General features: G+C 45.7%; 1 protein-coding gene across 1 annotated transcript; it reads left to right on the top strand.

The window, feature by feature from the left end:
* The first annotated feature begins 6186 nt into the window (after positions 1–6186).
* Positions 6187–18266, top strand: LOC136489163 (sphinganine C4-monooxygenase 1-like). Its single transcript, XM_066485876.1, has 5 exons — positions 6187–6408; positions 6761–7340; positions 7644–7650; positions 17594–17761; positions 18209–18266. The coding sequence occupies exons 1-5, from the start codon at positions 6187–6189 to the stop codon at positions 18264–18266; spliced, it is 1035 nt and encodes a 344-aa protein (XP_066341973.1).
* The last annotated feature ends 5652 nt before the right edge of the window (positions 18267–23918 follow it).

Here is a 23918-nt window from a genome sequence, read left to right as displayed (position 1 = left end):
AATGATTGGCCTGCTCTAAGTAATCTTTTAGGACAATCAAACAAGATTTAGGACGGAATATTTCTTGGGAGCATGGTTTCCCTAACGACAGAGATACCTACAGAAGCCGGCAGAGAAGGAAGGATGAGGAAGTAGTACGGATCAACAGGTTGGAGGAATATGTTCATGAGTCATGGGAGGCGTTGCTTCAAGCACAAGAGCACGAAAAAGACATGCAAGCTAGAATGCAGGACGAAATCATAAAGCAAGTGCAAATAGCAATGAGTGCCCAAAGGTAGGCATCAGATCCAGGAATCAACATTAATATTAGCCCTCCTGATCAGTTGAAAAGCAGCTGCGCTTCCACGGAGTTGCCAAATCAAGATGACGCAATACTACATTTCCCCGTGGATGACATCACTGCACTGTTGACATCATGTGAGCTACATATTCCAAAAGGAAATGCCACAATCATGGTGGCTCTCGGTGTTTTTTCTCCTCCAGATCCTACCAAGACACCAAGAATCTATGGGGCAATAATACCATCTTAATATGTTAGTGTCTCAGTGGATAGAGTTAACAAAGGTTTTAGTGATCTGGCTCTTGACATTTCAGGAGGTGACGGAGAGAAGACTCTAGGAGAAGCAGAGAAGACATTCATACTATGGCGCAAGCGCTACATCATTATTCCTGGGGTCTCTAGTCCACCGCCGCTTCCTCAACAGCTAGACAATAGGTGCGAACAAAAGTGAACAAAACAATTTTTTCACTAATTTTCTATTCGCATGCATGATTAATAATAATAATTTCTTATACCTAATTATTCTTTTTTGTACTCACACAGCAGGGCCTCCGCCAACCTAAGTCCAATTATTCAATCTCCAGACCATCATAGTGCTCCGGGCAATGATTATGCAACGCCGTCACCGCCGCCACCTCCAAGGAGGTCTCCAACACCTCCAAGGAGGTCTCCAATGGCTGCCCCGCCTCCCTTCATGACCAAGAAGCAGCCAGCTCCTAAAAGGTCCGCCCCGCAAACGAAGCCGTTGGCCCACCAGCCAGCAAAGAAGAAAGCCTCCTCTAATCCTATTATTCCCCAAAAATTGGCTTACGAGAAAAGTGAAAAGGAATTAAATGCTGCAGTACAAAAAGATGTGAGCAATTTCTTCGAAAAAGTAAGAAAGCAACGAGAAGCGAGGGAGAACCCGGAGAAACCGTACTTCTACCTACCTCCAGATCTTCTAAGAAAGAAGGTGGACCAGAAAAAGCGGGAATCTTAAAAGACCCTGCCAAAATTGGACTACGACCGCTCTCTCACCAAGTCATTTGAAGCGGCGCAGAAAAAGACTAGAGCAGGGAAAGGTGTTGCACAACTCGGACAACAATCGCAACAATTAGTCCCCTCTTGTCATTCATAATGAATATGGTTCAAACTTAGACGTACTGAATGTTGATTTTGAGGACCTGGCTCGGTTTTACGAGGATACCAGTTTGGACCTTGCCCAAGTGCTCGCTGAAGGACCATCTGCTCCGAAAGTGGATCCTTAGAAGAAATTTGAACATAGAAAGAGTCTATACAACCCTGAGGCCTTAGGTGAACTAGGTACGCAAATGTACCTGCTAAACAAGTGGTACATGATGGCGTGTGAACAAGGAGAGAACTTTGTTTCTGTCAGAGTTAGAAACCAACATTACTTCCGTGGCGATGACGTTATATATGTCGAGTTTTTAGAATTACACCAACTATGCCACCTAGACTCTCTCGACAAAAGTCTCATTAGCTGCTATTGTCTGTAAGTGTGATTATTTTCTACTATTAAAATGTGTATATATAAAGCTACATGTATATATATAAATTATATATCCTCACACTATATTTTTATTTATGCAGATATGAGATGACAGAACTCATAAAGAGAAAGGATAATAATGTTGGTTTCGTTGATCCAAATGTCGTATTCAAACACCCTAATCCCCCGCCTCAATGGAAAGCTGAACTCGAGAAAAATCTCATGAGGTTCTTAGTGAACCAACAAAACAAGGACATACTCTTCCCCTACAACTTCAAGTGAGTGTTAAATAATTAATGTCGATCATATGGACATTTGTTCAATTATTTGCTTACTAGCTAAGCTATCTCCCATATATATATATATATATATATATTGACTCTAGTTAATGTCAATCATATTTGTGTATAAAAACATATGCAACAATCATCGGATATTGATGGTCATCGATATGACCAATAGTCGGTTGAGCATCTTAGACTCATTAAGAAAAGAGCAAACAGAGTACCAAGACATGATAGATATTATCCAAGGGTAATTTGGTCTCTCTAGCAACTATATATACCCCGATCTCTTAACTGCAACAATTATTAAAGGCCAAATTAATTTTTTATTTTATTGGGCGCAGTATTTGGAAACGTTTCATTGAGGAACACCACATGAAACATTGCAAAGCGCCACTGGATGTAATCGCACACAAAGTAAGTACTATATATATATATATATATATATATATATATATATATATATATATATATATATATATATATATAATTCAATTAACACCATGCATGCTTTCAATTCACCGGATCTTTTTTCTCTTAAAAGTGGGTTCTGAGGCAAGAACAGGGGAACAACTACTGCGGATACTATGTTTGCGAGTTCATCATGGCGTACGCAAAAAGAACTCCTAAAGAGACCCTCAAAGTACGTTATATAAATATATTCATATATTCACAATTTCTTTTATTGCTCATATATATAAGTAGTCATGTGACCAACACACACACGCACATATATATATATATATATTTTCCTTTAACTTTTATTGAAGACTCTATGGTTGAAGGAAAAAGTCATACGACGTGACCAACTGAAAGCAATTCAAGGGGCCATAGCAGGATTTCTTAATGACCATGTCTTAAACCCCGCCGGCAAGTTCTACAATGACGTGAACGAAACATGGAAGCCAAACCAGATGGAGTGAATTTGTTATTCCAATGATATGATAGAATATACAATACAAGCTTTATTTGTAATATATATACATATATATGTACATAAAATAACATACAATATATGTATATGCATGTAATATATACGTTAGTTTCATACTTTAGTTTGTACAAAATGTTCGAATATTATAAGCGTGTAGAATACGTATATTATTAGCAGCATAGAATGCGTATTCGAAAACCAAAACGAATCATCAATTGAAAATAGAAACAAAAAAAAAGAAAAAAAAGAAAATCTTTAGTCCCGGTTGGTAATACCAACCGGAACTAAAAGGCCGGCCCACATGGCTAGGCCGGGAGGCCTCTTTAGTCCCGGTTGGTATTACCAACAAGGACTAAAGGTCCACCTTTAGTCTCGGGCGAGAAACCGGGACTAAAGGAGGGGTCCTTTAGTCCCGGATTCGTGCTCCTGGTTGGGAAACCGGGACTGAAGGGGTTTCCCAACCGGGAGTAAAGCCTGTTTCTGTACTAGTGAAAACTCCCTCTAATTCTAAATTATAAGACACTTTGATTTTTTTTTATGGATACATAGCTTCTACTATACAGTTACATACGTATCTCGAACAATGTTGAACAAAGTTGTGTATTGGGATTTTATTAGTGGTTGGTTCCCTAACATGGTGTCTTCCAAGAACCTGATTTGGTTACCATCCTTTAACCAGAAAGTCCCTAAACTTCAGAAAGTTTCTTTTACACTAATGAGACTCATCCAAATGAGAGTCTCTGCTTTTCTCTGTACCTGTGAAAAAGTATTATCCTTAATATATTTGTTCCTTGATAAGTCCTGCCAAATATCATGTTCATTGCTTAATTTAAAAAGCCATTTGTCCAAGAGACACTTATTTTGTAAATCCAGATTCATAATTCCTAAACCCCCTTGTTGTTTGGGTTGGCTTAATAGAGGCCATCAAACTAGTCTATAGTTTTTATTATGATTGTCATTTGCCAAAAAAAAAAATCCGGATCAGTAATACTCTGGGCGCATTTGACTGGCACCCCCACCCCGGCGCACCGCAATAGCGGCGTCGCCAGAAACGTGGTGCTCGATTTGGCCACCAAACTTGGCACGTTTAGGCAGAAAAATTGAACTGGCGAGCGATGGCGAGGCCGCGGCATGCCATAACTGCTGCTACGAAGCAAACGGGAGCAAAAATTACGGCGTGGTATGGCAAGGTTTGGCTATCAACCAAATGTGCCCTCTATCTTCTCCAAGACACCTCTAGGAATTTCAAAGAAGGAAGCATAAACATCGAAAGGCTTGACAACACTGAATTAATCAGTACCAGTCTACCTCCAATTGATAAATGCTTGCCTTTCCAACTACTGAGTCTTTTTATTTTGTATTCGTTCTTCTACTTTGTTCCAATCTTTGTTATTTAGCTTTCGGTAAATCATTGGGAGACCAAGGTATCAGAATGAATAAGTGCCTAACTTGTATCCAAAAAGATGTGAATAAGCTGCTTTGCTATTTTTTGCCTCATCAAAACAAAAAATTTCACTCTTGTGCGAATTAATTTTAAGACCTCATAATTGTTCAAAAGTGCGAAGAATTAACTTCATGCTCTTTGCTTGTTCAATATCAGGATCTAGAAATAGCACGGTGTTATATGCATACTGCAAGATGGACCACCTGCCATCAACCAAATGTCGCACTACCCCTTTTATTTGTCCATCCTCTTTGGCTGGCAATAATAATAGCCAACATGTCTACCACCATATTAAATAGTATTTTGAACAGTGGATCACCTTCCTGAAGGCCTTTTCGTGTTTGGATGTAAGGGTCCATTTATTCATTAACCTTAATTCCCACATTACCACCTTTTACAAAATATTGGATCCAAGTACACCATCTTTGGGAAAAACCTTTCATTCGAAGGGTCTGATGTAGAAATGTCCAATTGACCTTGTCATAGACCTTTTCGAAATCAAACTTAAAAATAGCCCCGCTCATCTTTTTCCTATATAACTCGTGTAAAGTTTCATGTAGAACTACAACACCTTTCATTATATTTCTCCCAGGGAGGAAAGCAGTTTGTGAAGGACAAATAACTTTTTGGGCTACTAAAGCCATCATATTAGTGGCCACTTTGGTGAAACTTTTGAAACTAACATTCAACAAATGGATTGGTCTGTATTGTTGGATTTGTTTAGCATCACTACTTTTAGGTAGTAAGATTATTGTCCCAAAATTTAATCATTGAAGTGGAAGGTCACCTTTATGGAATTCCTCGAGTAGCAGCATCAAATTCCCTTTTATGATTTTCTAGAAAGCCTAATAATATTGTGGAGGGAATCCATCAGGCCCTGGGCCGAATTATGTTTCACTTGAAAAATGGCATCATTTACCGAAGCTCTGCATAAGGATTTCATTTTTCAACATTCTGACTTAGGGATGTCATCTATGCGAGTCTTGTCCATTGTTGAAAAAGAGGGTTTAGGAGAACTAAACAAAATCTTATAGTATTTGGTGATAAACTTTTTTAGACAAGCATCACCACTAATAGTACCATCGTCTTGTTCCAGTTGGAAAATACGAGTTTTCCTATGCTTCCCAATTAGCCACTAATTGGAAATATTTAGTATTTGCATCTCCTTCCAATAGATTCTTTCAGCCTTCCCTTTGGTACATTTTATTTCTTCCTCCCTTAGAAGTTGGGCCAGTCTTTCATTCAATGTATTCTTTAGATTTAACTCGTCATCATTGAGCTGTGATAACTTCGTTTTCTTATCCAGCTCATCATCCCAGTACACAAACAGCTGTTTATCAAATTTGATTAGCTACTAAATACAAATCTTTAAACAGAATATCTCATGTAACCTGCCCACTGCTTGCGTAACAGGTTTTTGTCGCATCCGTGGAGTTCTCCGACGAAGCATTGGCCATTTTCATCGTGCCTAGCTTGGTGCCTTGGTGTACTGGGTGTACTCTGGCATTCACATGGCACTTGTCCAGTCCATGGAGACATGCAAGCTGTACAGGCTGCATCCGAGTAAGGAGGCGAGGACAGCAAGAACCTGGTCCCCAAGCGGGAAATCGTTATGTGCGTCCTCCTGCGTACCAGCGAGATGTATTTAAACAAGTGTTTGGTGTGTTCTTGCCACCATCCATGCAGTGGATGCAAAAGCTGTGTATAGCTAGCTCATAATTGTAGCAACCAGAGCACGAATACGCGACCGCGTCCATGGAGTTCTTCTCTGACGAAGCATTGGCCATTTTCGTGCCCATCCTGGTGTACTGGGTGTACTCTGGCATGTACATGGCACTTGGCGAGTCCATGGACATGTACAGGCTGCATTCGAGGAAGCAGGAGGACAGCAAGAACCTTGTGTCCAAGCTGGAAGTCGCTACGTGCGTGCTCCTGCAGCAGCTAGTGCAGGCGGCCATAGCTGCCGTCACGTTCATGGTACGTACGTTAGACCACTCTTTCCTCTTACTCCCCCCGTAAAAATTTTTTTGTATAAATCTCATTTTTGGAGGAGTTAAACAATATCAAGTTTGACCAAATATGTAAAAAATTATATAATATTTATGATGCACAATAAGTATCGTTAGGAAGACTAAGAATAGAATATGGTTTTATAATAAATATATTTCAAAATATAGATATTTATTATTTTTTATATAAATTTGGTTAAATTTGAGATTCTTTGACTTCTCAGGAAACGTGATTTACATTCTTTTTGGGACGTAGGTAGTACATGTATGGTTCCGCAAGAAGGTAGCACATCTGAAGTTTTTGTATACAACACATGCAGCTCACGGGAGATAGCAGCTTAACGGTGGCATACGATAATAAAGAAGCACAAGGCTCATCATCATATCGGTACCAGAGGGTGGCACGGCAGTTTGCAGTGGCCATGGTCGTGCTAGATGGGTGGCAGTATGCGTGGCACAGGTACATGCACCACAACAGGTTCCTGTACCGGCACATCCACTCGTGGCACCACCGCCTCGTTGTGCCCTACGCATTCGGCTCACAGTACAACCACCCCATCGAGGGCCTCCTTCTAGACACGCTCGGTGGGGCGCTGGCCTTCGTCGTGTCGGGCATGTCACCTCGTGCATCCATCTTCTTCTTCTCACTTTGCACCATCAAGGGTGTGGACGACCACTGCGGTATATGGCTGCCAGGGAACGTGTTCCACCTGTGCTTCTGGAATAACACGGCATACCATGACGTGCACCACCAGCTGCACGGCAGCAGGTTCAATTTTTCACAGCCATTCTTTGTGACGTGGGATAAGGTCTTCGGGACTCATATGCCTTATGTGCTGGAGGAGAGACCAGGTGGCGGGCTCCAATCACGTCCCCTCATGACAAGGGCCTCCCACAATGGTGAAAAAAACTAGTGTGTGATACGCAATCCTTATCAGCATTCTGTTTACCTTGATGTTCACAGTAGCTGTTTGCTTCTTTTACTCTATTTTGAACCACTTTGCACTTAATTGTTTACTGCTCCACAATTATTTAAATTGTACATTTACTCAATCTCAAGGTAGAGTGATAGGTCACTCTTGATAGATGGCACATACATATTTGTTGATAGTAGTTTTTGTTTTTCTACTGCTTGCAACCTTGCTATCAAGCCGGCTGTGTTTTAGGTTGTGTTTTTGACGAATGTGAACTTTTATTTTTCAGGTGGGAGGTAAGAGCTGTGTAAGTAGACTGATGTATGCAACCAACGGTTGGATCAAATTGCTCTTGCCGATTTGCTTTGGTCATCCTAGCTAGAGATGAAATCTTTTGTAAGGACTTCCTAGAGATGATCATTTTGTAAAGAGTGCAAGCAAACCATATGAGATATGTCTGTGCCCAAACATCTTGAGTCTAGCCTATTAGTTGGACTCATTTCATCTTGGCTTGTTTGCCATGAATTGTGTGTCTAAGATGGCATATGTCAAAATAATGATGGTCTAATATAAATTGTGAGCTTTGTTCAAGTTTATACGTGTTTCATGAGTTTGTATTGGTTTGACATGGTTAAGACTGAATGTATGGTTAACTTATAAACAAATGAAAATATATAGTTAATTTTTCATATGCCTAGCGTTAGGTAGTTGGTCGCTATAAATATATATCGTCAGAGAGTGTGTCGTTTTAAGTTTATATAATAGGCGTCAGACCGTCGGTCATTATATCTGTTACTTAGCGTCAGATGGTCAGTCGATCGTTAAAGATTTATAACGATGCCAATATCAACGACGCGTAGAAGGTCGGTACACATATATAACAACCGACCATATTTCGTTGAAACAGCTTAAAACGACACACGGGCGATGCTAAAGATGGGCTATGGTGGCCCATGGGAGTGCAACGCACAGCTAGCGTTGCAAACTGGACTCATTCGTTCCCCCTGGCTCTGTACTAGATTTTGTCGTCTTTACTCCTGGACCAGCAAACCAAAGAGCCGGTCCATGAATATTCATTCATTGCCGGCCAACCCATTTGGATGTTCGTGTCTCTGAGACATAAAAGAGGGTCATCCAACGTAGATGTTAGATTGTGCTAGCTAGCTAAGTAGCTAGATTATGGGGTAAGTAGCCGTCCAGCTCCATTGTTTACGTTAGGTGCTGGTAGTAGGTCTTCACAAAATACTCGGGCGCGCTCGACTCGGATCGTTTTAACTTTTTCACGAGTTGAGCTGAAAGTCTAGCTCGCTATTTTAACAAGCCAACTAGAGCCAGCTCGCGTGCTGCTCACGAGCTGAAACGAGCTCAGGCCTATCTGCCCACGACCATGAATCCAGAAGATGATGATGCTGATCTAGAAGTGCACACCTATTCTATTAGTATGTAATCCTTATTTTGAGCTGTTTCATATGAATTTTAATTTTATAATTGTTGTGGTACTTAAATGTTGATTTTATGGATTATTTTCTAGGGAGAACTTGATGGTGCTGACATTGAATCCGTGGATTTTCCTAAGTTTGTGGTGGCAAGCAACTAGTTAGTATGCTGGAACTGCATGATTATGGATGGACCAACTATGTTATATAGTTGATACTTTTGATGAACCTGATATGTATTAATCATGTATGGTTGCATAATGGTGGACATCACCTTCTGGAATTAATGTAGCATAAACATTATAAACATGTGTGTCCTATTTTTTTAGTAGCTCGCGAGCTAAACGAGCCAGCTCGAGCTCGGTAACAAGCCGAGCCGAGCTGCCCCTCTAGCTCGTAATATTAATGAGCCAAGCCGAGCTGGCTCGTTAGCCTAAGAAGCCAGCTTGAGCTGGACCGAGCCAAGCCGAGCTGGCTCGATATCCAGCCTTAGCTCGTCGTAAGCTTAAATAATCCTCATTTCACTGTGCGTGTGGACAGTGGACGTCTCTTTCCCTTTTGATGCTAGCGGATTTGAGGCCTTTACATGTGTCTGTCACGCAAAATGGAAAGAGCATTTGAGTGAAAATTAAAATCTGAGTCAATTGTGTACATCACACATATTGTCATAAGTAATAAAACACTTGTCTATATCATGTAGTCCGTAACACGGGGTCGCTAAAAATATCAAAACAGCATTGGACAGTAGGACGTTAGAGATTAGTAACATTGGGTCGGTCAGATGGTCGGACGTTAAAGATTAGTAACATTCGGTCGGTCGTTATATCTTGTTTTTTTTGGCAGACTGTCGTTATTCGTCACTTGAAGCTGGAATATTTTTAATCTCTAGAATCTGGAACAATTTTTTGGCCAACCTAGAAGCAGGAACAATGTTTTTTCTTAACTCTTGTTCAGCTCAATAAATTGTTATGAACAAAATATCCAAAATATTATTTGAATAACTTCCAACTATATGTTGTAATAAATGAAACAGTTTCTTTTAAAATAATTCTTTTGTGTATTGGACAAATGATGGTTGTGGTCACAAATCTGAAGTTTGTACTATAGATCGAAAGTGAACTCAACTGTACGCAAGAATCATTTGTAAAGTATACTTCATATTAATTTGGCAAAAATATTAAATATAGAATTATCTTATTAATATTTATTTATTCCTTGTGTTAAAAAATGTAAGGTGTGTTTTAGTTTGTTTCCATGTCAAACTTTGACCAAGGGCTCAAAGCTACAAAAAATTATGGTAGAAAATGGACAAAAGATAAGTATGTATTATTCATTGTTTCAAAGTAGATACGTAGGATTTGTCATCCAGACATTTCCGGATGTTGTTGATTCTTGATTGATGAGCTAGGTCCTGGACATCAGTACAAGGCTTTGGTCCCTTGATTTGTGGGAGCATGATTGTGAGAAGCCTTCTAATATCTGGTTTTCGAGACGCCCGAAGAAAAGCCCGGCAGTGGAAGCTGCCTCCGTGATGATGGTACAATCTTGTGGCAAGTGTAGTCTTGCCAACACCTGCAACTCCAAAGGTTGGTAACAGCTTGAGGTTTGGCTCCTTGTCAAGTAGATCCAGCAGATTGACGACTCTATCCATGGGCTCCTCGAGACCTATATGCATGCTCTGTATGGAGCTTTGGTTTCACTGGCTGCTATCTATGGCGTCTATCTCTTGGTTGCTGCAGACGAGATCTCTTGTCAAGATCTTGCTTGCTTGCTGATAATTAATTAATATTCATCCGATAAGCTGTGTGTAATGATGACGATAGCATCCATGGAGTTCTCCGACGAAGCATTGGACATTTTCATCGTGCCTAGCTTGGTGTGTACTCTGGCATGTACATGGCTGGCACCTGTCCAGTCCGTGGACAACTACAGGCTGTTAGATCTGTTGAACGCTAGGACCATAGATCTAGCCGGGGTGCTTGATGAAACAAAAACCTAGAACACGTTCTAGTGCAACGATAGAGAGACAGAGAGAGGTGGATGAGGTCTGACGAACCCGACACTGCGGAGGGGGTAGATCCAGAGGCCTCCATCGGGTTCGTTGGTGAAGTCTGCGCACGGGCATCGACGGTCGGGGAAGACGTGTCGGAGATGCGGTGCCGGCGGTGAAGATCGATGACGGCGCAGTGCTGTGGTGGAGGTACTTCCCGTCACTAGCTGTGCCCCTCACTTAGATCGGGTTTAGGGTTTGCCGGTGGGGAGCTCGGCTCGGGCGAACCTCGTGATTAGAGCCACCGGCCCCCACCACTTTTTATAGCGCAGGGTGACAGGGGCCCTAAAGGCATGGTGGGCTGGGCGCCCCCGATCAGGGCGCGAATCAAAGGCCCAACTGGACCGTTGGGTCCAGTTAGGTTAGAGATCAATCTAACAATCTCCCCATTGATCTCTTTCCATCTTTCACTTTCATATCATTTACTTTTGTTCATTCCATTACAGATTAGCGCATAGAGCATGTCTCATCGTCACGGTCTATTGCCGATAGATTTAACAGCTACAACACACTACTCTGTTCTGAAATAGATACTTATCTTTGGGCCTTCTTTTGTCCAGGAATTATAGGCTTTCCCTTAAACCCATGCCAGCTACATGTTCTCTAAACACGTTGGGTGGTAAGCCTTTTGTAAGCGGATCCGCGAGCATCTTTACTGTACTTATATGCTCAAGACTTATGACTTGATCCCGGACTTTATCTTTCACAACATAATACTTTATGTCAATGTGTTTGGCAGCACCACTTGACTTATTGTTGTGAGCATACTATATTGCCGAATTATTATCGCAGTATAACTTTAGTGGTCTATAGATGTCGTCAACCACCTTCAAACCGGGTATGAACTTCTTTAGCTAGTTCACCTACCCTATTGCCTCATAACATGCTACAAACTCGGCATACATTGTGGACGATGTAGTGACGGTTTGTTTTGAGCTTTTTCATGAAATAGCTCCCCCTGCGAGAGTGAATACATATCTAGACGTGGATTTTCTATCATCTCCCGCATAATCAGAATCTGAATACCCCACTATATGGAGTGAATCAGATCTTCTATACGTCATCATGAGGCCTTTCGTTCCTTGCAAATAACGCAAGATTTTCTTTACTAATTTCAAGTGTTCTATTCTAGGATTGCTCTAGAATCTGCCAAGTAACCCGGTAATAAATGCCAAGTCAGGGCGCGTGCATACTTAAGCATATTGCAAGCTTCCAACAGCTGAAGCATATGGAACCGCTTTCATTTGATCGATCTTATATTGGTTCCTGGGGCATTGAAAATCCCCATATCTGTCGCCCTTGACTATAGGAGCAGGTGAGGGACTACATTTGTGCATACTGAATTTCTTTAAGATTTTCTCTATGTATGCCTTTTGTGACAGTCCTAATACCCCTTTACTTCTATCTCGGTGAATCTCGATCCCTAAAACGAACGAAGCTTCACCAAGATCTTTCATATCAAATTTTGAGGACAAAAACTTCTTTGTCGCCAGTAGTAGACTGATATCACTACTAGCAAGTAAGATATCATCCATATACAGGACAAAGAAGATGAACTTACCATTCTTAAACTTTGTATAGACACAATTGTCCCCTACATTCTCTTTAACCCCAAAATTCTTTATTGTCTGATCAAACTTCAAGTACCACTGTCTTGAAGCTTATTTTAACCCATAAATGGATTTCTTTAGGAGGCATCCCATTCGTTCTTTTCCTTCCATGACAAAACCTTTCGGTTGTGCCATGTAAACATTTTTCTCCAAGTCTCCGTTGAGAAATGTCGTCTTTACATCCATCTGATGTAATTCTAGATCGTAATGTGCCACTAATGTCATTATGATTATGAAGGAATCCTTATATGAGACTGGAGAAAAGGTCTCTTTGTAATCAATCCCTTCTCTTTGCGTAAAGCCTTTTGCCACAAGTCGGGCTTTATATCTCTCTATATTCCCTTGAGAGTCAAGCTTTGTTTTGTAGACCTATTTACAGCCTACTGTTTTGGCTCCTTTAGGAATTATCTCTAAATCCCAAACTTTATTGGTATTCATTGATTTTATTTCATCTTCCATGGCCTCAAGCCACTTTGATGAATGATCACTTCTCATGGCTTCTTCAAATGAGGTGGGATTATCCTCTATTTGAAATTCCTCAGTGCTGTACACTTCATAATCAGCAGGAATAGCTGATTTTCTAACTCTTTGAGACCTTCTAGGGGCCTCCACATTTGGCACATCTTCTGTTTGAGGCTCTTGTTGCTCCCCCTCATTTGTGGCAATAGGTTCTACAGGATCCTGAAGAACAGGTTCCTCATCATCATTCATTGTTGCCACAGGCGGAATAACAACAGGTGCTGGCACCACAGTATCCTGCACTGTCGGTGCAGCGACAGCAGGTAGTGAGAAAAATGGCTCATGAATCATCGGAGTGGGCGCATGCACCCGTTTCTCTTTAAGGTCAATTTCTCAAGCTACCATGCTCCCCCTCATCATTTCATCCTCTAGGAAGACAGCATGTCTCGTTTCCATAAACTTTGTATGTCTGTTTGAACAGTAGAAACGAAAACCTTTTGACTTTTCTAGGTAGCCAATGAAATGGCAACTCACTGTTTTGGGATCTAGCTTCCCAATGTTTGGGTTAAATACTTTAGCCTCAGCAGGGCTCCCCCACACACGCAAGTGGTTTAGTGAGGGTACTCTTCCTGTCCACAACTCATACGGTGTTTTGGGCACCGACTTACTTGGTACTCTATTGAGAATATGAATGACGGTTTTTAACACCTCCATCCACAGACTCAAAGGTAAGGTGGAGTAACTTATCATACTGCGCACCATATCAATCAGGGTACGATTGCGTCTTTTAGCTACTCCATTCTGCTGAGGTTCGTCTAGTGTTGAATACTGGGCAACTATGCCATTCTCCTGTAAGAACCTTGCAAAAGGTCAAGGAACTTGGCCATATGGGGTATGCCGACCGTAGTACTCCCCTCTATGGTCGGACCTGACTATCTTAATCTTTAAGTTGTGTTGGTTTTCAACTTCTGCCTTAAATATCTTAAATTTATCCAATGCTTCTGTTCTTTCTTTGATTGGATAAATATAGCCATAACGGGAGTAATCATCTGTGAATGTTATGAATGAATCATAACCATCCACACTTTTTACAGGAAAGGGACCACAGATGTCTGTGTGAATAATCTGTAGAATTCCTGCGCTTCGTTTGACATCTTTCTTAATTTTCTTTATATACTTTCCTTTTATGTAATCTCTGCATTGTTCTAAATCTGAGAGCTCTAATGGAGGAAGAATACCATTCTTAACTAGTCTTTCTATTCTCCCCCTCAAAATATGGCCTAAACAACAGTGCCATAATTTCGACAACGCATCGTGAGCTCTCTTTCGTTTTCTGTTTACATCCACAGACGAGGATACATTCACATTGTCGCATGCAACGTTCCCATCATTGCATACAACATTCTCATCATCACATAGTGATAACAAATAAAGCTCATTTTGTAAGATAGCAAGACCAACACATGCATCATTAAATGTTATCTTACATTTGCCATTTCCAAAATGGCAATCATATCCATCGTTGTCCAAACATGAAACACTAATCAAGTTTCTCTGTAACGAGGAAACATAAAGAACATCTCTAAGTATAAGTTTGAAACCATCAGCAAGCTCTAGAGAAAGATCGCCAATGGCTTCCACTTCTGCTCAGACTCCATTTGTGACTTTAACGTGTCTTTTGCTTCTTTGCGTAGTCCTCGTCGAACGGAATCCCTGTAAAGAATTAGCAACATGAACAGTTGCACCTGAGTCAATCCACCAAGTAGATTTCGAATACTGTACATACAGGGATTTATTTATGAATGTAATAATGTTCTCACCTTTCTTTGCCATGATCATCTTTAGGTAATCGGGACAATCTTTCTTATAATGTCCCGTCTTCTTGCAGTAGAGACAATGATCTTTCTCTACTGTGAACTTGTTTTGCTGAGGCTGATGCAGCATAGGACCCTTTCCCTTTGACTTTGAGGAGGAGTTAGCATTATTATTCTTTTTCTTATTGTCTTTCAAATAATTGATAGAGCCACCATTGGCATCTTTCATTCTCTCCTCCTCTTGCACACACATAGCCATGAGCCTCTCCATGTCTCACTTCTCGGGCTATATGTTGTAGTTGACAACAAAAGTGTTAAACTCTTTTGGCAAGGAAGCAAAAATCAGATGGATAAGGAACTCATCCTTGAGAGCCAAATCCATTGGTTTTAGCTTGGATGCCAAATTGCTCATCCTTAGTATGTGCTCTCTTATGCCACCATTACTTGAGTACATCTCTGTCACCAGCTGCTTTATCAGCTGGGTAGCATATGTCTTTGAAGAGCCAGTGAACTGACTCTTTATTCTTTCGAGATACTCGATGACGGTGTCACACTCTGCGATTGAGCCCACAATTGTAGGCTCAATCGTGTTCTTTATCACAGCCAAACACTTCTTGTTGGCAGTGACCCATTTCCTATGCTCAAGGTCATAGGACATCTTTAGGGATGCAAAATCCCTCTCTCTGGTTGCCCAAGCAGCATCAGCCTCGTTTGTCACCCTCACCGGCGCCACAGGCTCTGTGGGACACAGTGTGGTGACTACCCAGTCCACCTCAGCCAAGATGAAGGCCAGGTCGATCTTTTTCTTCCACTCAATGTAGTTATCACCTTTGAGAGTGGGGATTTCTTTGATACAACTCATCAAGTTGTATCCGCCTGAAAACACAATTCAAATAGTGTGAGAACATAAATAATAACAATAACAATTGCATGTCTTAGTTTCAACGTTGGTCAAAATTAAAACATACAATTGTTCTCTACACTAATTCTACATCACCGTTGGGCAGATATAGAATTAATGCATGACAAAACATCATAATATTGCCATTAATCAATGTTGGTAAGAATAATAACAATATTATAATCAATTAAAACATATCTAATTTTCAAAAATAAATTCTCCTGTTGTTTCGAATTTAATAATGAAAATAACATCTTTAAATACGCAGCGGAAAAAAATGAACTCATTATCTTGAATTTTACCCACAGGGAAAAATACTTTTTCTATTTTCTTTTGAGCCAATTTTTGTTTTTCAATTTTGCTGGAAAAAGAAAAATATGAAACCGGGCTCGTTCTTTACTGTTACTAGGCCCAAAACCGACAATTCGGCTTGGCCCACACCTCTGCGCGGCGCCCGGCCGCACCCAGGCCGCAACGTGGGCCTGGGCCGGCAAAGTGTCGCAGCCGCGCGCGCCCGCCTAGGCTGCGAAACGGCCCGTTCTTCCATCGCCGTCGATCTCATCCGACGGCCATCCGGTCATTTCGGCCGAATAAAATCCTCTCCCGGCCGCGGTCCCCGAACCCCAGCGGCCATTCGACCTTCTCTTCTCTCTCTCTCTTCGCCGCTCTCTCTTCTTTCTTTCCTCAGCGCAGCAGCAGCCAGCAAGCAGCGACGACGACCGAGAGCAAGCAGCCGCGGCGACCGAGCGACTGGTGTCGTTGTCGGACCCTTCGCCAGCGCGCGCGCTCCCCACGCGGGTGAGCGCGCCGCCGTCGAGAGGACTAGCGGCGACACCCTTTTCCCCACGGTGAGGAGCTCCCGAAACCACGAAACCCTAGATCTCCCGTCCTCTTCTCCACCTTCTTTCTCTCAGCCTTGCGAGCACGCGCCCGGCGGCGGTACAGCCATTTCCCCTTCCCCTTTTCTCTTTGATTGGATTTTCTTTCGTATTTTCTTCTCTGATCTATCCAATTTCTACCTTTTCTTTTCGGATCTATCCAATTTCAGGGTTGGGGATGGGGATGGAAGTTAGGGTTAGGGTTAGGGTTCCAGGTTCATTGTTATGGTATCGCTGTTGTTCTTTTCCCGAATTGATTGCGGGTTTTAGGGTTCGGTTTAAACGTGAAACCGAGCTCTCCTTCTTCTTTCTTTTACCCAGTTAGGGTTAGGGTTCATCTGAACCCTCCTTTCTTTTCTCAGATCTGAAAGAATCTAAACTGATAAGCTAGATCTATTCCTAAACCTGGCTCCAATGCCAATGTTAGATCTGTTGGACGCTAGGACCATAGATCTAGCCGGGGTGCTTGATGACATAAAAATCTAGAACACGTTCTAGTGCAACGATAGAGAGACAGAGAGAGGTGGATGATGTCTGACGAACCCGACACCGCGGAGGGGGTAGATCCAGAGGCCTCCATCGGGTTTGTTGGTGAAGTCTGCGCACGTGCAGCGACGGTCGGGGAAGACGTGTCGGAGATACGGTGCCGGCGGTGAAGATCGATGAGGCGCAGTGATGTGGTGGAGGTACTTTCCGTCACTGGCTACGCCCCTCACTTAGATCGGGTTTAGGGTTTGTCAGTGGGGAGCTCGGCTCAGGCGAACCTTGTTATTAGAGCCACCGGCCCCCATCTCTTTTTATAGCGCAGGGTGACAGGGGCCCTCCAGGCATGGTGGGCTGGGTGCCCCCGATGAGAGCGCGAATCAAAGGCCCAAATAGGCCGTTGGGTCCAGTTAGGTTAGAGATCAATCTAACACAGGCTGCATGTGAGGAAGATGGAAGGAGGGGACAACAGCAACAACCTGGTGTGATCAGCGCTGAGGTTCGATGCGTGTGCACTAGCGAGCTGTATTTAAACAAGTGTCTGGTGTTTGTTGCCACCATGCATGCAGTAGATGCAAAAGCTGCGTGTAGCTAGCTGATAATTGTAGCAACGACGAGAACGCGACCGCGTCCTTGGAGTTCTTCTCTGACGAAGGATTGGCCATTTTCGTGCCCATCCTGGTGTACTGGGTGTACTCTGGCATGTACATGGTACTTGGCAAGTCCATGGACAAGTACAGGCTGCATTCGAGGAAAGGTGTCCAAGCGAGAAGTCGGTAAGTGCGTGCTCCTGCTGCAGCTGGTTCAGGCGGCCGTCGCTGCCGTCACGTTCACGGTATGTACACTAACTAGGTAGCATCCACTAGTACACAATTGATTTTTGCAGATGGTTGCTATTTTTCTACCGGCGATTCATAATATGTGGGTCCGGGCAATTCATTTATGTTTCAGAAATTGTGTTTTAAGATTAATGATTTTAAAATTCATATTTTTTGGAATTTCTCAAATGATCTCAGATGAAAAAAAGATCAAAAGCAAAGTTGTTGATCTCAACGAAATCTAAAACTTTATAGTTGAAACTTTTTCATTTGAATCTGTTAGGGCTTTAAATCGCCCCCCAAACGCATCTGTCACCCGACGGAGCTAAGGTGAGTTATCAATTCCTCTGTTTTTTCCTGTTTTATTCGGATTTCATCGTGACTTATGCTTTTCGTCGCTTGCAGCGTTGGCAGGCAGCGTAATCCTTTGGTGCTGGCGCTGAAGAAGAGCGTCGCCCTCTAATTGAGGCGGCAGCCATCGGCTGGTGTCGCACCTGTTTCGGGCGGGAGCGGCGCCAGTGTGACTGCATCGCCGGCCGATCAGGTGCTGCCTATGGTGGCGCCCGTGCCCTTGGAGGGACATACGAACGCGGGGGCTCAAGGGGCGCCTTCGGAGGTCGCGGAGCAGCCGATGATGGCCTCGATACTGCTGCCGCAACGTGGCGGACGGGGCTGCCGACCGCACTCGTGGCGCCGACCGTGGCGGGCGCGATGCAGCCGGTCGTGACCCCGCTAACGCAGGTGGAGGTGGCGGTGGCCGTGATAGATGGGTCACAGTCAGGCGCAACCACAGCGGCGCCTAAGGCACCGGTGCGACCCATGCCATCGGCGGCCCAAGTGATGGTGCCTGGCGAGGGCCGGACGGAGGGGGACGCGGCCGAGGGGTCCCCGGGAGTTGTGGTGCTGGAAGAAGGGTCGGCGTCCGCACTGCGGACCCCTTCCGTCGCCGGAGGGGGCGTTCCGGTGGGGACGTCACGGCGAGAGGGGTCAGCGGTGCTTGGAGCCAGTGAAGAGTCATCCCTGGCCCTGACGTCGGTGGGCAGCGGCTCGCCTACACGGGGTGAGCCCCTGCTCTGGTGGATGACTCCGGAGGATCCAGCGTCGACACTTTCACCCTTGATGATGCCACCGAGAGCATGGGGCGGGAGAGCCTCGACGTAGGGATCATGTCCGTGCTCGAGGCCCTAAACCACGCCACGGGCACATTGCGCGACATCATCATTCCCTCTTGCCAGGTATTGCTTGGTCTTGCTTCTTGCCCTTATCTTCTTTTATATTTTCTGTATCCTGACCATCGTCTTCTTGTAGTCCCTCATAGCTCGCAGCCAGGGGAAGTCTTGGTTCCTTCATGAACAGAAGGAAGCCTAGGACCGCCTCGTCAAGGAGGCATGGCTACGAGGGGAGGTGATAGCTCAGCTTGTTGTCACCTAGCAGAGGGTGGCCGAGCTGACTCCCCTTGTCGAGGAGGCGGCCAATCTCCAGTCGTGGGTGGCCGAGGCCCGTCGGGATGCTGACGAGGCCGAAAAAGCATTCGAGGCCCTATCGGTGAGGTCATGGAAGGACGACGAGGAGGCCACCAAGGTTAGGAAGGAGCGGGATGAGCTGCTCCAGAAGGACGCCGAGACCCGCCAGTGGATCCTTGACCTTCTGGCCGAGGTTGAGAAGGAAAGGGAACTAAAACTAGGGGCCGAGGAGAAGCTCACGGCCTTAGAGAAGAGGGCGAGCCTGGATGCCACGGTGGTCGCTCGGCTGTGCAAGGAACGGGATGAGCTGCTTGAAACCACGGAGAGGCTCTGTTCAGAACGTGGCGTGGCTCACGAGGACTACGACCAGTCCCTCTGAGAGTTTTACTAGGCCTGCCAAGAGCGTGATGACGCATAGCAGAAGGTTGGCTCACTCCAGGCCGAGCTCAAAAGCGCTACAACCCAGAAGCTAGAGGCCAAAAGCATTTCTGCCGACCTAGCGATGGACCTTGCCGATGTGAGGAGGAATCTTCAGGTAGAGAGTGACGAGCTCGATATCCTAAGCGCCACCCTCGGAGTGGTCTGCGATGACCTTGAGGTGGTACGGTTGGAGGGGACTAGCTCGCTTGTGGCCTGTGCCGTTGAGATCATGGCTCGGGTGTGCCAGCTCGAGAAGAATGCCCTTCGCATTGGGGTCAATCAACCCTTCATGATTGCCTGTTCTCATTATGGGGACAACATCGACCTGGAGACGATGAGCCATGGCTACGCGCCTGGCTATGAAGTCCACGAGCTAGAGGAGATGGAAGCGGCGGTGGCTCCCCTTTCGCAAGACTTGGTAGACAGGATAGAAGACGTAGTTCTCCTCTGGAGGGGCTAGTTAGTTAGATAGGTCAGACGATCATTTTTGTAATAATCAGACAAGTTTCGACCCTTGTGTCTTGTTTGAACAAGTCTATTCTTTTGTTTCGGTGTGAATGAATTTGTTTTTCCTGCGTTTTTATGTGTGAAAAGGGGTTAATGCGTTCCGACCCTTCCGTTTGTTAAGACCGTAGAGTTCAAGGTGTAGGAGGGAAACTCTGATTACGCTGGTAAGCAAGAATGCCATAGCTGCTAGGGCGTAGGTTTCTTACTGTCCAACCAGCATTACTCAGTCGTTCATTTCGGCGAACCTTACCACTAGGTTTTTAACGTGATGAAGGGGTCGGGCACGGCGAATGTTTTAGAAAGGGTATATATATTCCCTTATCAGCCCCGAGAGAGACCTGACCCCTTGCAGTTGCTGGGGTCGGGAGTCACTAAAGATCGAGGAGAGGATAGCGAAACTAGTAGGAGAAAGCGTCTCTTGTTTTAGAAATGTTATTCTTAGTTTTCGCACGTACCCCCTCCCTAGGATCTGAGCCAGCGTTCTATGACCGTGGTGCAGGCATCAATGGTGGTAGCCAAGACGCTCATGCACCAGGACCACGGTGCGCAGCCTACCGCCTTGCGGCGCTTGGTGGACTGACGCATCCTTGTCGGGTCACTCTGAGGGCGCGTGCTAGGTGGCGTCAAGCTTGCATCGTTAGGACAGCATGCTCTCGGCCTGCTGCACCACTGCACACTCAAGTAGCGTGCGAATCTCACGATGGGCCTGATGATCCTCAGGCGTCGCGGGCCCCGAAAGCCCCTAGAGCAAGGCCGCCATAGCAGCAATGTTCTAGCTTGCATGGGTGAAGTGTGGGAGGGCTTTATTGTCCTCGATGAACCTCTAGTTCACGTCGCTGGCCATGGCGCACGCACGCCCACCGTCTCCATGGCCCTTGATCTCTCGATCGAGTTCCGCACATTCCTGCTCGAGCTGGAGTGCTGCTTCCTCGAGCTCTTGGTGCTGGGCCTTCAACTACTCCATCCGCAGTCAAGGTGGGGCCCCTACATCCCCCTCGACCTCGTCGTTGTGGTCGTTTGTCGAGGTCGCCTCCCCCTCATGGATGCTTTTGATGTGTCCCCCAGGGGTACCTACCATAAAACATTAATGAGAGGGGTGATGGCTCCCCTTGCTGGAGTCAGAGCTAGAGGGTGACTCCGATTCTCCTACGAGGAGGTCGTGGAAAGATTCCACGACATATTTGGTCATCCCCACAAACTCGTCATTCGTGGTGGACCAAGGAGTGTGTTGCACCATATGGTGGCCAATGGTCTCTATGACGTTGCGTAGACCGAGCGGGAGTGCCATCGGGGCGCTTCGGATGAGGTATTTTGGGGAGAGCGGCTCTCCTCTGGCAAGTTGCACCATGAAGTTGGCGAATGAGAAGGTGAGGTGGCACATGTCCTCTCAGGGACGATCGGGGTCCCAGGAAAGCGCTGAGATGGTGCTCTAACCTCCTATAGTCGAAGTCAAGGGGCTGGTCACTCTCGAGGGCGCGGGCCTCTGTTGCGTGCAGCTGTAGCTCCTCAAGCGCCTCGGCGATCGTGTCGAGGCCGGTGAAGTGGAGAGGTTGGACGGCGGCGGAAGCTTGCACCAACCCTCCCTCCATCGTGATGATGAAGTCCAGGTCCCCAAAGCGCACGTGCACGCCCGGGACCCAGCTGACGTTGTGACTAGCCATCTGAGGCCTGGTGTAGATGTCGAGACGCGCAAAAGACCCCTATCTGGCGCGCCAACTATCGTTGTTTCGAGTGACCACCAATGAGTAAATTTCTAATATTGCACGTCTAGCTCAGATGGTATGCTAAGAGGACACGAGGTTTATACTGATTCAGGCAGCATGTCCCTACGTCCAGTTCGTCGCTGCTACTCGTGTTACTAGCACTAAAAATATGCAGTATGGGTTACAAATGGGCGAGAGAGGGAAAGGATCCTAGGTCTCTGATGGAAGGAGTGAATGTGTGCCGAGAGCTTAGTTGCTGCTTAGCCGTGTGCTTGTGTCGTGCTCTGATCGGTTCGAGGTTTGATGCGTTTGTCATGGTTCGATCGGGTCTGGCCTGAATCGATCGATCTAGCTTGAGTCAGATTCTAGTCCCCTTTGTGGGATGCCCTGCTTTCCCTTTTATAGGCCAAGGGAAAGCACGGGTTACAGCGGAGGAAGAGAGGAGAACGAGAGAGAGACAGAGAAGAAGTCCTTCAGGATCGTCGGACCCTTCTTCTCCTTCATGTGGGTCCCACCAACCCTATAGATGTCAACAGGGATAGCTCCACGTCGTGGCCCTATCCATCACTGGCACCATGCGCAGGCGTCGTCTGCCAGTCATGGTGTTCCATTTTGTCGTAGAGGGTGTCGTGGTGAGCTGATGCACCTGTCAGCGTTCGTACCGAGGTAAGGCGGAATAGCACCGACACGCCCGACATTGTTCCTGATGTGAATCCCAAAGTATAGCCTGTCATGGCCACGGGTTACATCGGGGCTTGCCGATCTCTTCCTTGGTATTAGAGTTTTGACCCAGGCCCATACGCATGGACAGGGAGTGGTTGGCGGTGGTATGGGACCCCATCGGGCAAGATGGATCCCACACCTAAGGGGTCGAGTAAGGTAGAGCCCGTGGTTTGGGGTCGGGCGAGGCGGAGCCTGCCCCAAGAGGTCGGTCGAGGCGGAGCACGCGACCTCAGGGTCAGGCAAGGCGGAGCCCGTGACCTTGGGATCGGGCAAGACGGAGCCTGCCCCTAGAGGTCGGGTGAGGCGGAGATCGTGGCCTCAGGGTCGGGTGAGGTGGAGAACGCGACCCTGGGGTCGGGGGAGGTGGAGCCTACCCTCAGAGGTTGGGCGAGGCGGAGCTCGTGGCCTCAGGGTAGGGCGAGGTAGAGCCTGCCCCGAAGGGTCAGACGAGGCCAAGCCTGTGGCTTTAGGGTCGGGCGAGGCAGAGCCTGCCCCTAGAGGTCGGTCGAGGCAAAGATTGTGGCGTTAGGGTTAGGCGAGGCGGAGCCTAGCCCTAGAGGTCGGTCGAGGCAGAGCCCGTGGCCTCGAGGTCGGGTGGGGCAGAGCCTGCCCCCAGAGGTCGGACGAGGCGGACCCCGTAGCCTCAGGGTTGAGCGAGGCAGAGCGTGCCCCCAGAGGTTCGGTGAGGCGAAGCCCATGGCCTTACGGTTGGGCGAGGCGGAGCCCGTGACCTCAGGGTCGGGTGAGGTGGAGCCTGCCCCCAGAGGTCGGCGCAAGGTGGACCCTGCCCCTAGAGGCTCCCCAGAGGTTGGTCGAGGTGGAGCCCACGCACCTGGGGGACGGTTGGAGCCATAGTCGCGCTCTTGACTGCTCGGATGAATCAATATTGATGGTCATTAGCTCCTCTTCGGGCACCCTAGTATTGCTCCCCGACACAAGTTGTACTAGAGTTCCGGAGATTTATCTTTTGAAAAACATAAAAATGTTACATGATGAGCTCTTGTATGACAAAGCTTGAATTGCTACCAGAGCCATACATGATATTTAGAATAGGAAAACTTCCACATATATGCTGCTTGTTTTGCATTGAGTTTAGTCAAGCTTTGTTGACCCTTATGAGAGGTTTGTCATGCTCTTAAAATCAAGATCATGTACACACCACCCACATATGCACTACTCCTACACTGGTGGTAGACACAAAAACATGCCATCCCATCTAGATCCACCCAAAAATGTTTTAATCCTACACTGGGAGTGAATGCAAAACAAATGCCTGATAGGATATCCACCAAATAAATG

This window comes from Miscanthus floridulus, chromosome 10 (genome assembly GCF_019320115.1).
Source record: "Miscanthus floridulus cultivar M001 chromosome 10, ASM1932011v1, whole genome shotgun sequence".
NCBI lineage: Eukaryota > Viridiplantae > Streptophyta > Magnoliopsida > Poales > Poaceae > Miscanthus > Miscanthus floridulus.
Note: the sequence above shows the minus strand (reverse complement) of the source record. Positions and strands in the feature narration are given on the sequence as shown.